Source organism: Phragmites australis, chromosome 5 (genome assembly GCF_958298935.1).
Source record: "Phragmites australis chromosome 5, lpPhrAust1.1, whole genome shotgun sequence".
Lineage (NCBI taxonomy): Eukaryota > Viridiplantae > Streptophyta > Magnoliopsida > Poales > Poaceae > Phragmites > Phragmites australis.
In genome coordinates, this window is record NC_084925.1 from 18276267 (window position 1) to 18291576 (window position 15310).

Here is a 15310-nt window from a genome sequence, read left to right on the forward strand (position 1 = left end):
AATTATCATTATGATTTATTGTCTCTAGTCTTTGACAATTTTCGCATATAATGTCACTTAACCATGTTTTGCAAAATTACTAGAAAGGATGTCGAAAAGGGGCAAAACTGGGCCTCGCTAGAAAAGCCTCGAAATTCATAAACTAGACACCAAAAACTAGCCCAAGTGAGCCCAGAACTAACATAGTGCCGCACAGTATTAGGCCTGGTGTCACATAACACTAGGTCCCACAAAGCCCACTTTGGCCCTACCAAGTCCGAGAGCTTCCTCCCGTGCAAGTCTTCCAGAACCATCCATTGATCACCATGAATAATATCCTAAAAGTACAAATATGGAATCTGGAAACCACTGGCGACATTTGCTTGGATATTCGGTGTTTCTAGTTTTATGTAACATCTGCTTAAGCTTATATTATCATAGAGTGTAGCCATTAGCTAACCACGTCACAAGTGCTTCCGGTGAGCGTGTGATCTGCGATATCGTGCAAGGAAAGGTTTACAATTTAAAGATGCTTACCTTTGTTTAGGGTTTATCGTCTTTTGGCTAGAACTACAACTAGTAACTACCAAGATTATGCTTATATGCTTAATCTAACTACACTCATAGATTCGGTTTACGCTCTCTTTCACCAACCATTAAATCTGTTTCTATATATAACCATGTCCATGCTTCAAATTACTTTGTTTAGAGAATGCCTTTGGTTTGCTTGTTGATCTCTATGGATTTGATATACTTAGAATATTACAATGGAAAAGTTATAACTAACCCATGCGCTTGCAGTTAATAAATTATGTGCATAGTAGACCTCAACATGTATAACGAGACGCTGCTTGCGCTGGACATCCGACCAGGCACTAGCACCCTGAACACTTTATTGTCATCGATTTGAGAAGCCACTGTTATCCGATCTAACACCAGAAATTCCCACCGCAATAAAATCCGTCTGTTCCCTACAACATCAGTGCGACAAGCCGCCCCCCCCCCCCCCCCCCGGCCTAGAAACTTGCACAAGAAATTGAGAAACGCATTAGAAACAGCAAAATCTATAGCAAATTGTCTAGTTTCCTAATAAAATTCGAGTTCCATACCATCAAAGACCAACAATACATATCGGTTATAATTTGTTGCTTCAGATTACAAAATAACTAATTACAACAGGTATAATGTACCATACCAAATTCAAGTTACAATGCTGCATAAAGCAGCATACTGCAAGCTTTCCTGTCAATTTCGGTACATTTAGGAAACTACACCTGTGTTACAAAAGCTTCCCTGCATTCTCATCTTGCCAAAACATGGCATAAGCTTAATTTTAAATGCTTCACTGAATCTTCAAATGTTCTTAGTTATTCTCTAACTGTACTTCTCTATAGCAAAAACAAGCCATCCACCTGGCGAAGGAAGGCTGCCAGTGCCAGGTCTCAGCTAGGGCTAGGCCCATCCACCTGGCAAAAATAGAACATCAACAACAGATTCACAGGCTCCACTCTGATGTAAACACTGGGAGCAGAAAAACTTGTCTTTTGACGCTCATCTAGCAATATTAGTTCAACATAATCTTGGCATCAGTATACACATAGATAGCTAGGGATGCAAGTGAGTAGTTTGGGTTGCTGCTTTAGTTCATGTCCCTCTGCATAGCAATTAGGTAACATGGCATCTTTAGTTCAATGGAGTAAGTTGTGGATCGACCCAATGACCTAAAATAAGTGAAACTTGCATCTCTACGGATAGATGTAATAGATCCATCAGACTCAGATCTTGCCAATAGTTTGTACATATGGTTGTTAAAATGACTAAAGAATGTGAATAACAGACTAAAATCATGCATACATGAGGTGGGACGGTAGAGATATTAGCAAAATAGTTCACGTCATTTTGCTTATAGTGGAATCCTCGGAAAAGAGGCAAAACATGATAGGACAAGCAACAAAAAAGGTAAAACATGCGTTACTTGTGCCAGTAACTACATGTAGAAAGCAGGCATCTGAAGACTAATTTTCCTCATACACAAGTAGTGTAAGCATTGGTTGTCAATAGATGACAAATAGATTCCTTGCTTATCTGAGCTAATCCAAGCGCTGGTGACAACTGACTCATGGAGACTGGTGCGTGTTGATAAATATACACTAGTTTAAGGTTGTGAGCACGTGACATTATCACATTACATGGACAAACCCTTTAGAGTGTTGAATTGCAAGGTTGGGCAACTGACAATTAGATATCTGGGAGTTCCTGTGACTAGAACTGTCCATGTACCTCCTGCCACTGACTATAATACAAAGGATGGATAAATCCAGAAAAACACAGAAAAAAAATAATTTGTGGCAAGGAGGTAGCACCATGAATTTTTTTTACTTTGTAAGGTGGGAGAAAATCATTAGATCCAAAAGTATAATGGAAATCTGGTGGAACCCCCAATAACTAAATGCAGAGAGAAAGGATAAAATAAATACCTTCAGCAAGTTGAACAACCCAGAGACTAAGATCAGTAGACTATTATACCCGGATGCGCTTTCTCCATTGTCTGGACCTACATTAACCAGTTAAAGCCAGATTCTAGATTAGTGACAATAACTGTGTGGACAGTATGGAGGTTGAGAAATATAAGGTCAACATAGTAAGCTGGTACAGTCCGCCATGCAAAACGATAACACGAACAAGTGATCAAAATTCAAAAGAAATAGTAAGTAGTAAAACATTGTCAATGGATGAAAGCAATGCAAAGTTATAAATAAACTGCCAATTTTCAGTCACAAGGATCAACTTAGCCTATACTGTAACGCATGATATGTTTTAAGATATCCCTCTGCTTTTGAGGAAAAATGATGTATACAGCACAGTTCTATGATTACATACATCAGCGCGAGTTCATGTGGATTTCAGATAGAAATAATGCATGAAGAACAATATATATAACCCTCTACACTGCTACAATATCCTTAATCTGCATGTTAAGCTATTTCCCAATCAGCTGTGTCTCCTATGAGGTTGTAGACAGGATGAAAGTTTTAGTAAATATATGAAATTGATAATGCACTAAATACATTAGAATATAAAAATAGTTGGCAGTTTGTAGTTTTAGAATCTTAATAGTGGCATTTATAGTACAGTACCTGTTGAAACTATTTCCAGCTACAGCACCAAAAGGGTTCATTCCAAGCAAACAGAGAGAAATGGAGATGGAAGGAGTCAACCCCTACCCTTGACCCCTTAGGTTCTTTATATAGGTGAAGGGGAGAAATGAAACTTCCTCTCCAACCCTTCATCGAGGAAACGGAACCCTTCGTCAAGCCCTAGTCGAGGAAAAAGGACTGCATCAAGCCTTCGTACAAAAGTGATAAGAACCCTTCGTAAAAGTGGTACCCTTTGTACAAAAGGCACCCTTTGTAAAAAAGACCCGCCAACAGAAAGTTTGAAGCCATGTGAGCTTCCTTGGACTATGGGAAATAATCACACACCATGCTCCACTTATAAACTTGATCACTTTATGCTATTGTCCTCGCTACCAAGTATATTTTTATTCATGTCGAAGAGAGTTATATCTACAAAATAGCAACCGCAGCAGCTAAAGATATTTAGCTAGATTAAAAGTCATCATCCAAAGGTGGCACACGCTGCTATTTTTTACTTTGTTGATGGTGACGCAAGCCAAAAAGAACACGCTCGCTGTCAGCTTTTTCATTTTGCATGTATTAGGAATTTGTTGTACTAACATACACAAGTACTCACACAGAAGTGTTGTTTGTACGACAGGCTCTAAACGGGCACTTATCAGGCTACGTCTTCGCACACAAGCATTCGCCACCGCTCTTCACGCGTGTGCCTTCGCAAGGCTACATTCAGACCAACAGGCCTTCGCCATCACGAGTCCGTGTTGATCCGGTTCCGAAAGAAAGAGGCCTTTGCCAACCCGTGCAGGCCTTCGCTACCATGGGTGTGCCTTGACAAGGCTTCGCACCACCTAGACCTTCGCACAATGCGAGCGGGACTAGCTCACCTAGACCTTCACGCACGCAGGAAGACGCAAGCCTCAGTAACTCCGGCTTCGACACACATGATCAACCCTTGCCTCCAAGGACGAAGGTGGCCCACCCTCGTCTGAGGATGGCTTTGGCTTCATCGACAACTCGACGTACCTTTCCTCATCAAACTGGCTAGCAATTCTTCATGCACCGGGCCCCCTAGCAACCACAACTACAAACGAGCCGACCTTCGCCTCAGAGATTTGGGCGCCCAACCGCCATCATCGGACTTTCATTATAGCCCCATCATGCGGAGGGATGTACATACCGAAGGCAAGGCTTCAACAGCATGCCTTCACTCCCTGCTTTGCTAGGCAGGCAAAAGTGAGTTGCAGCCAAGGCGCAGTACACATCTTCATGGGTCATCACGGATCAAGGCCCGAAGCTCTCCAACTGGCACCTTCCGCGTTTTCCTTTTTTAAATTCGCAAAAGAAAGAAAAATGATACTAATATGCTATGTTTTGTTTATGAACGCTTCATGCGTCGGGTCTCCACGCGCATCGCGCGCTAGGCCTTCGCTTCACGCATCTAGACTTCGCGCGCTCAGCAGCATCATCGCGTTTGATTCGGTTTACATTCGGTTTGATCTTAAAACCGGGTGTGACAGAAGTGGTATCAAAGCCATATCGACTGTAAAACACAAGCCTAGATAGAAATAGTCGCGTATTAAAAATTTAATTTATAAAAGCTATATTTGCAAAAAAAATTGTTTACTCTTGTGCTTCTTTCTGTCGTTTTATTTAAAATGTTTTACTAATACTCTCCTATTTTCAACCTGTAAATGGCCCGCACCAGGTAGACTGCTCGCAAGGCCACCAACGGCTGCATTCCTCCCCACACCCTTGCCACATTTGCACCTAACACTTCAACTGGACCCAGCCATATCATCACTGTTCCTCAGCATGAAGACAAGAAGTTGTACCACTCTGAGGAATTGAATGCAGGGAAGGCACCAATGATGCTGGTGAAGATGTTGCAGCGACTAGGGTACACCACGGTCTTTGTCAATCTCGTCCAAAATGTGAAGAGTGGACTATTGAGGTGTACATCTACGGTTCTCCAAAAGGCAACGACAACTATGAGATCATAGGAATCCACAAGGCAGTGGCAGTCCAGGCAAGCTTCGAAGCAAGGATCCGAGACACAGCAAAGTACACACTGGCTCGCGTCTGTGAGAGCAACAGGAGCTCCTTGAGAGAGACTTTCTATGACTACTTTCCCTATCGAAAGCGTGGGAGCAGGGACATCAAGGTGAAGTCAACCACGCATGAGGAGAGTGGTGTGGTTCATGAGTAGGTGCTACTGGTTACAACATTGCATGAGAACATGAATGAGGCTTTGGATGAGCTCCAGGATACACGCAAGCATCTTCGGGAGGCAGAGGCACTGATCAGGGAGCTGCAGAAGAGCATTAATGGGATGTCTAGCTCTTCAGACTCTGAGGACCAATCTGTCCACTCACCCTCTCACAAGAGGCTGCGCCGCAATGACCCTTCTAGCTCGGAGTCTTCAAGGGATGCCGACCAGTCAGTTGATGGACCAGCCGCTGGATCTCGTGCTTAGGATATCACCATGAGATAGTTTTAATAGATCGTTTAGAATCATTTTGCTTACTGTTCTAAGTGATAAACTGTTTGAGTGTTAAGTTTGCTTAGTTTTGTGTGCTCGATGCGAGCTGTGGGTCGCCTTTAGCACCTTATCCACAGCCGTATCCCCTTTATCATACTTTGAGTTTATATCAATTGAATCTTTTCCTTCCAACCCTATCCTATATCATTATTTTTCTTTGTCGACTTCACGTCCATCGACTTCGACTACGTCGACTAGAGGAGCTTCGACTACAACGCCTACGCCTCCACCAACTCCGACTATGTCAACCAGAGAGGCTTCGATCACGACGGCTATGCCTTCATCAACTTTGACTGCATCGACCAGAGGGGCTTCGGTCACGACAAATACACCGACTTCAACTACATCGACCATGTGGCATCCTTCACCACTCACGAACACCGATCAAGAGGGGCTACAAGAGTACCTGAGTTACAATCCCGTCCTAGGTCCCAAGAGTTTGGCTGGAGCACGTAAGCAGAGTCACGTGAACATCAACTTCAGCGAGCCGCACCTATCGAAGCCTCGTAGGCAGCCTTCGCTAAGACCTTCGTCGAGGACGGAGATCTACCTTCGACTTCGGCCTTCAACGAAAACCTCTTCGCCCAGCAAAGCGAAGCTTAGTTATAAGAGTATCTAGCTATAGCAATCATGTAAAGAAAGAACGTGTGACATGTACACGCTCTTTTTTCTCTATACACTTTTTTCTACTGGGTTTTTGGGATGGAGTTTTTAACAAGACGTATGTCGGCAATAAACCTGGGCACTTTCCTAATTATAGTTGTTCGCTCCATTGTCCCATTGGAACTTATTGCTAAGAGGCTACTGTTGAAGAAAAGGCATAGACTGGCAAAGAAGCTCACGTAAAAAAGCAGCTCATGTAAAGGCCTACCCAATAGCTTATTTGTAATATTCGTAACCCATCAAGAGTTGTAGATGAAGTTTCGTCTCTCCCCTTAACCTATATAAAGGACTCAATGAGTCAAAGGTAAGGGCTGACTCCTCCCACCTCCACTCCTCTCTTTACCTAGAATGAGCCCCTTCAATATTGTAGCTAGAATTAGTTTCAACAGTACCTTACCTAGGAAGCAATCAAAAAACATGCAAAAAACAAAAGATACTACTGACACAAATATGAGACTAAAAAACTAGAATAGAGATAACTTTGTGAGGATATTAAAGAAGAATTTACAGATACATAGATTGATAAATTGAGCAAGAGGATTATTTTGATCTATCAGACCCATTGGTGTTTTGGCGATATGTATATTGATGAATACACAAAAGAACTTCCTAAGTCAAATTATGACCTTTTAATATTTCTAGATATTACTACATAAAATAGTAGGATATAAACATCTTACATCCCACTTCATTATAATATAATAATTGTCATGTTGCAGGACAGGCTAAGCAAAGGTGGGGTGGCGCCAGGCGGAGGCGACCAGAGGCCAACATAACCAGAACAGGCAGATTAGGCTAAGCGACTTCGAGCATGCAAAATCTAGCGATGCAACACCAAATCATGTAGCACGACAACAAAGACCGAAGACATGAGTGAGCAGACTCAGCGACACATGAGGCAAATCGATGCATCAGGTGTCAACCAAAGAGCCAACTATGCAGAAGAGGTGCAACAGAAGAGGATCGGCGTGAAAGTTGCAACACAAAAGCTAGAGGAAAGAAAACCTAACCATAAAATTGGCTCTGTATACCATATTAGGAATAACAACTTGTATTCCTTGAAGGTCCTAGGCCAGCATATATACACACGTACGTATAGGTGACTATATGCAAAAAAAAACCTTATATCCTGGAGATATTACACAGAGCATTATATACGTCTAACATGAATGATGGTCAAAATACTTCATAAGTCATTTTGATAAATGTTGAACTTTCTTGATCACACAAGATCAAGCATATTGGAATGAATTAGTTCATATTTGAGCTTTAAGGTTATCATAAAATTCAACGATTTATGGGAAGAAGACATTTTGAGAGATATAGCACATGTATGAACATTTGTTAGGGTGCTATTTCAAAGGACATATGCTTTTAATGCATTAATACATTTTTAGTCTGCCTAATCATGACAACACCACATAAAAGATGAACTTTACTGGCGTAAGTAGAGGATCTATAATTGAAACAAATACAGATAGGGTTTCCATCAAATAACTTTGGTGATATACATGCACCAAAACAGCAAGTATACCGTTATAGAAAAGATAAAGACGCAACCAAAATTGATAAGACAAACTCCTTACCTTGTGGCTATATGTTCCTCAATTACTTTCTCTTCATCTTCAGTAAACATAAACCACTTGTCTTTATTTCCCATCAATCCATCACCATACTCTGACATAAACATGATATTAAAAGTCACTAATGTAATATTGCAGATGCGAGAAGAGTAAAACCAAACCGTATTGCCTAATAATTACAAACAAACCTTGGAGCAATATTGATGTGTTATCACAATGGCCATCCAGCTTCCAATATGCTACCCCTTTCTCTACCATCAGAGGCTTGGTCCAAAGATCACCTCCCTGCTTCTCTATTGTTGCCATATCTGAGAAGCAAAAGATTAAAATTAATATTAAACAACTAGCTCAATTTGTTTACACATTACAGAATAAGATAAACAAACAGTGCAGAACAAGCATGATATTACAGAATAAGATAAACGAACAGTGCAGATTCAAATGAATGGACGCATTTTTCAACAGATCAGGCCAACTTTTCAATGATGGAAACAGGGCTTCTCGGATGAAGTAACCCTGCATTTGCACAGGGTGAAAGAGGCTCTTAGATCTTCAATTTCATCATTGATTGGATCTTTAGCTTAACTTGTACAGTCTGTCTTTTTCTATTTCTTAGGCCTGTCTGAGCCTTTATATATCCTTTTCTGCTTTGTGGGATGAGTAGTCTCTTCTACTCCCCCATACAGTATATTTAATTAATATAAATACTGCAGTAACAGTGGATACTGGACAGACAAAACTATTCATAAATAACCACACAGCACACTTTCCTGGAGGGTAAAACTGCTTTTATTTAAAACTAAATGTCGTCAATGATACATTAAGTGAGATCCAAAGCAAAGGAGTGCCCCATGCTTGCTTCAGTTTTGATCTATTACTTGTAGAGCAAGACTTACCATGGAATTTCTTATTTAAGAAGGATTTCAGAATTATATCAAACAAAAATGAAACTTCAAATCAATCCTTCTCAACTTGCATTCAGGCTTGCTGTTTTATCATGACATTTCTCCAAATAATATAAGGCGGTTCTATTGAAACGAATTACATTTTCCTTGTTTTTTAACATGACATATTATGATCACTGGGTCTACATCTAATGGCCCTGAACCACACTTTAGTTTAGTAACATTTTTCATAAGGCTAAACCTAGAGACAATTCCCTGTATGACATCAAAAGTTATCAAAATCTTCAATCTACCACCAAAAAAGTTCTCATCCCTCATGTGCCACTACTTGAAATTGTCCTTATGTTGTGTCATAACGGTGTTAATTCTAATAACACACAAAGGACGAAAAAACTAAATTTCCCTTCCCCTATGTGTCACTTCGCAGCTCCGTTATGACGGTAGTGGTACACAAGGGAAGGAAAATTTCAAGTAGTGGCACATAAGGGACAAGAACTTTTTTATGGCAAATCAAGGATTTCGAAATTCTTCAATGGCATACAAGGAATTATCTCCTAAACCTACCTGCAACCCTCTGCATCAGCTGGCACAGGCCGTTGAGCCGACAATTAGATTACTTGATGCTTGATCTAGACCCACCAAAATGCCCTCACTCAGCGCAGCATAAATATGAACCCAAGACAAGTGTTGGCACAATGTCATGACAAAGTTTTATGCCTCGCAGCATAATTAAAAGATAATAAGTAAATGCACCCATGGAGGTATAAATGATCCCACAACATTTCTTGAATGTTCAGCTCAAGATTGAAAAATGAAGAAAGCTAAAGCAAATGTAATGTGAAAACATGTATCAAACAAAAAGTGCAACTCATCAAACAAATGGAGAACTGAGAAAATGCATAAAGCTAAAACAAAATTAATGTGGAAAATTGTAGATATATCCAGTCATATTGTTCAGACCATTTATGGCTGCACGCTTGACTTCCTGTGCCTCCTTTATTTGTGAAATAAGATCCTTATTTTCTTCAATGCTAGGGGCTGCTGCTTCATTTGGAAGTGTTGTTTTATCCATGCTATTCTTTAGCCTTTCCTTTAGCTCCTTTTCCTATCAAACATAATAAAAGTATAGTACTTTGCTTTAAGATCATGTGGCTCTAGAGAAAGAAAAGGCTCGCCAAGCTCAATACCTTTTCTTTTGCAGCACGTGCTTTCTCTTTGGCAGCATTCATTGGTTCAGCAGCTACGTCATTTTGCATGTCAATCCAGTTCCTCAACTTGCTAAACAAAGTTAAGAGACAATTAATATAAATAATAACATACTCACACCATTCTTTTTTATTTGACGTTATAGACTTGTGCACACTATTAAGAAAAGGTAAAGGATGACCAAATGCCCCTAGAAAACTTATGTCTCTTGCTGCCTCATTAAATTTATTAGTCCCCTAAACCAGCCATCGTGACCAATACACAAAGAGATTTGAGTCTTGTAAAGGGTAGCACACGCATTTAATTAGGCAGTGACATGTTAGGAAAGCATAGTCATATCCATTTTTGAAATTCTATAACATGGGATAAATAAATAATGCTTTTCAACTCCTAAAACATCAAAAAAAGAACAAAGAGAGTGGCAGTGAAGTGAATTAATTTTAGCAAATGTAGTAAACATTACTTACTCGGCAGAGAGGGTCTCATCACACAGAAAATTCAGAACACGCAGCTTACAAGAAGGGCTCAAGTTTTTATATCCCGATACTCCCTGATTTAAACAGTTGAGAGGCAATTCTTTTGACATAAACATTGATTCAGTGATATATTTGCCAACGTCAATTACCCATGCATCTCCATCTCTTGTATAAGCCAAAGGCCTGGGAACAAAATAACATTATTTATTAACTACATTTAAACAAAATTGCAAAGAACTATCAATTTGGAATGTACTTACTTCTTCCCCCTTCCTTCTTGAATGACAGATAACAAATTTATGTGAAACTCGGCAACAAGTGAGGATACCAACCGAAGTTCACGACCTCCAACTATATCTTGAAGAATTCTTTCTGGTTGCCCTTTCTTTATTTGAAAAATCTGTGTAAAAGAACATTTGCAATGTTATTACGTTCTTAATATGGAAGCATAATTTCATGAGCATGTGAACATGCTAGAGCAAATTGAAATGTTAAATGGAAAGAAAACAATTTATGGATACTTTAAAAAATCCTAATTCAGTTCAATCATGAAATGTTCGAGGCAAATTATGATTTCGTTGTTCAGTTATTCATCCCACCACGACAGTAAATGTTTGATTTCTGCAATTTGCCTATATGTATAAAATTATTAGCACTTCGGTAAAAAAAAAAATGCTTCCATATACCGATTAATGTATTATGCTTGTATTGCTAGAGTATCTTCATAACATCAAAGTATTCTCAAAAATTATTTTCTCACTCCGTCTTTCTACTTATTAAAGAAAAACTTTTTATGCTGTAGCAGGTCGGAACTACCAAAACCTTCACTTTATTGTTCTGAAGAGTGCAGTATAGTGCTACTATAGTAGGCAAGGGTTCATAGCCACTATATAGCAGTTGCTATAGTATCTGCACACTATTGCAGCGATACAGTAACTGGCTAAATCCACTAAGTGTTGTGTGTAGCAACTCATTGGTACATATACATATTTTAAGTTTCATATGAGACATTCCAGACTTTTTTAGCTTGAATTATTTCTTCTAAGTTGTGAGATGAGTGGACTAAAAAGTTCTAACACAGAGTATGCTTGTCAGCAAAGAACGTAAAGCAAACTGCAACGTTAAATTCTTCACACGAACAAAAAGAAGGATGAACATTCATGATTTCCGTCCATCAGCTTCATCGACTAATAATGAATGACTTCAAAAAAACACTCATATCTTATTTTATGTTATCATATATTTATGCTGTAGACATATTGAAGACATAAGCAAGTGTGTCGAGGCCACAACTTTGCCACTATACCTTATCCCCTGAAAAAAAAAATACTCATCGAAACCCCCTGCTCCATGCTATCCAAAATGGTGAATAATTATGTATCAATGTTCCAAATGAAGCAAAAATTAGCACAGCATCAAAAACAGATTCAGTTTTGCATTTTACATACCATGGACTTCCATCATTGCTACATCACTTACTATGTTCTAACTTTTTACATGAGGTCACTTATTATGTACAATATGTGCCATGTCCTAGTATAATCATATCCCAACATTTCTGAGAAACATTTATCAATTTTCAGCTAAACTAAAAGTTATGGCATATCTTCGAGCAAATTCCATCCTAACGAATCACTACATCTAGTGACTTGAAACTTGAATGAAGAAAACTACATGCAAAACTGCAGACACATGGATGGTAGACTAAAGACAAAAACACCAACACAGAGATATAGTTACACCTTTTCAAATTGAAGTACTAAAGTGCACGCTTCAAGCACAAAATAAGCACATACACTTTAAGAACAAACAGAAATATAGATTTTGGTGTTCTTTTTTCTTCATTAGTGAACTTAAATAGGATGTCCAAAAAGAGCTGCATCCAAGCCCCCAAAAAAAATCATATATTTTTACACCATAAATTAGTGGTACTTCCACGAACTTCCAAGATGAGTGCAAGTCCATCCAGGTTGGGCGTGTGCCTGGATGTATGCACGCTACCTTGACAAAGTGTCCATTAAACCTAGAATGCTCATATGCCATGCTTTCATGGTTCATGGGCTAAGCTCCTAATATGGAGCTAATAATGGTAGCCACGTCAAACTATGAATAGAGCTGCTCACTTCTAGCAACAACTAAAGCCTAAAAGACAGTCACCTCGGGTAACAGCTGCACCTTATATAAGCTATGTGTGAGCTACTCCAAACCAAATGCTTCGATACAATGCAACATGATCACTGGTTGCTGAACAAGTGCGACAACCTCCCTATTTTCTTAGGATCAGCGCTAAGTGCAAGAAGAGGTTCAGATATTTCTCTCATATGTTGCTTATCACCCACACAATCTCCATCTCCACTCGCCAATCAAAATATCCCTTTCCCTCAATGGTTTGCACCCCCTCAAAACCTGCATGACACGCTCTGCCTATGCCTACCTCAACACATTGCCTCGAGTATCTCGCCTTGCCTGGTTGGGATTCACAACTTTTAGCAAACTCCAATGTTAACTATGAGCTTAGTAACAATAGGTGAATTTGCAAAAGGATCTAAAAGAGTTCATAAGATGTCATATCATGGCATTAGTCAAATTTTCAGATATCTGAATACAGATTTGACCGTTTAATGTCTTGTAGATGCTATCAAGGTATTATGAAAACAAGGCATGCTCCATCATACTCTAAAAATAAGTTCATTCTTTCTTTCTTTCTACTACCTCTGCGAATGCACGGCAGAACTCATAAAACTGAATAGCAGCCCCAACATCTTCATCGTCAACCTGTGCGCCTGCAATGTTAGTGACCGGAGTACCCCTGGGCAGCACAATGTTATTATCAAGAGCATCAGGGCACTCATCCCTCGGCAAAGGTTCACCATTGTCTCCACAATGGGACCTTTCATCAGCAGGATTCTTCTTTACATTGTGCTGACGCTTCAGCCTTTTCTTGATACGGACAGAAGGAACTGCATTGAGATCAATGCCTATATTTTCATCCCCTTCATCCGCCGGAACTGTATTGAGATCAATGCCAATATTTTCATCCTGTTCAACTGCCACCTCCACGGCAGCAGCATCAGTTCCTCGGGCCCTCTTTGTGCCCTGCTGCTTGTTCATAAAAATGGGGTCAGCAAAGCATATCAACCATAATGAACAATTGCAGGGTACAACAAATAATCGCAGAGTAAAATAATAGTACCTTCTCACTACCATTCACCTTGAGTATCGCCTGCGCAGCAGCCACCACGTCTGGCCCTTTTTCAAGGAGATCATGGACAGAGGTGCACCCGGAAGCCTTAGCGATGTGGGCCATTATTCCGGTTGGCATCTCACCCTTCTTCTTTCTGATCAAACAGCAATAACAAATAATTCATCAACAGCAAAAAAGAAAAATTAAAGAAAGATCCCAGATCCCACACCATGATAATTGAATTGAGCACCATCACCCCCAAATCATCTATGCACGGCTCACCTGCAGAAGCTGCAGTTACAGATGCCCCTGCACTTGGGGCAGATCCAGTCCTCCTTCCCTGCCGCCTCCTCAGCATTCTCGCCATACCTAAGGAAAAAGCCAGACCAGCCTAAAGCTGAGAAAAAGAAATTGCGCCTCGTAAGAAGAAAGGAGGGAGAATTTTACCTGTTGAGGAGGCACTTGCGGCAGTACTTGATTGGGCAGGGCCCCTTTTTCTTGACCTGCTTGCACGCCGCCGCGAAGTCCGTTGTCTTCTGGCGGCACTGCGGAGGAGCAGAGAAGCAAAACGAGTCAAATCCACTCACCTCAGAAACTCAGAAGCAGGGAGGAGGGATGGGCAGATTAGCTAACCTGATGGCAGGTCTTGCCGTTCTCCGGATCGTAGATCCGGCGGCCAACAACCCGGACTCCGGGCGCCGGGTTGCGCTTCTTCGCCTTAATCTCCGGCGCTATGACCTCCAACGGCTGCGGCTCCAGCAACGCGGCCACGCTCTCCAGACCGTTACTATCCGGTGATGCGGCCATCCCAAGGCACTGCCGCCGCCGAGCTCGGGGAAGGGGAAAACTAAGTCGCGGTGACTCTCAGACTCGAAATGAAATGGAGTGCTGAATTGCCCTGGTGTGAAAGGCTTGTACGGGGATTTCTTCCGTTTCCGAATGGCTCTCGTGGCAAGGAAGCTGTTTAATGTGGCAATTCTGGCAGCGAGAGCAAGAGGGACATATCATGGCGCCGCGCCTCCGCGAAAAGCTACCAATGCACGCCGGCGCCACATAATTTGCTCCCCAAAATTTTGAAATCTTCCCTCTCGCGCGACGCCGCTCTGTTATACCCTCCCGCGCGGTGCTTCCGCTTCACTCCAAATTTTTCCTTACCCTCCCCTTTTTCAAGCTGGTGTCTAGACTCTTGATGATAGAAATTGGTATCTTGTGAGAGTTTCTAATCTAGAATTTTTCAGCATATCGGAATATGCTGATGTCAGGATAGAACATCCAATTAAATATTTTTATCTACACCGAAGCGTATATGTTTGAAAAAATCGGACAATCCAACTATCAGACATCCGATTAAATATTTTTAGTTTAAACTGAAAACGTCATTGTCGAAGGATTAACTCATGTCGCAGGGATCCCGAGAGACTCCTTTTTAGAGATTCGGCAGGGGATGATCCTGAATAAGTTCGTTGGAGAAATGAATGAGAGTAAATGCAACGGCCGGTGGGGGGTGATGATCTAGTGTAGAAAGAAGTAAATGCACCGGAATTTAGACAGGTTCGGGCCGCACGGGGGCGTAATACCCTACTCCTGTATGGATGTAATAACTGTCCTGAGGAAGTTCCTCAAGGATGTTGCTGGTTA

The 15310-nt window shown here is 40.8% G+C and overlaps 1 protein-coding gene across 2 annotated transcripts; it reads right to left on the reverse strand.

The window, feature by feature from the left end:
- Positions 1-1061: 1061 nt before the first annotated feature.
- LOC133918871 (uncharacterized) lies at positions 1062-14860 on the reverse strand. Of its 2 annotated transcripts, XR_009909854.1 has the most exons (14): positions 14306-14860; positions 14120-14217; positions 13955-14041; positions 13682-13826; positions 13201-13587; positions 10749-10888; positions 10480-10671; positions 9994-10084; positions 9767-9911; positions 8090-8209; positions 7905-7995; positions 3117-3296; positions 2457-2533; positions 1062-1445 (listed from the first exon to the last, which is right to left on the reverse strand). XR_009909854.1 is itself a non-coding variant. In XM_062362964.1 (13 exons), the coding sequence occupies exons 1-12, from the start codon at positions 14477-14479 to the stop codon at positions 2500-2502; spliced, it is 1704 nt and encodes a 567-aa protein (XP_062218948.1). In that variant the 5' UTR covers positions 14480-14860; the 3' UTR covers positions 1062-1445; positions 2457-2499. The 2 variants fall into 2 exon arrangements, 1 of the variants encoding a protein (XP_062218948.1); XM_062362964.1 differs by lacking the exon at positions 3117-3296.
- Between the last annotated feature and the right edge of the window lie 450 nt (positions 14861-15310).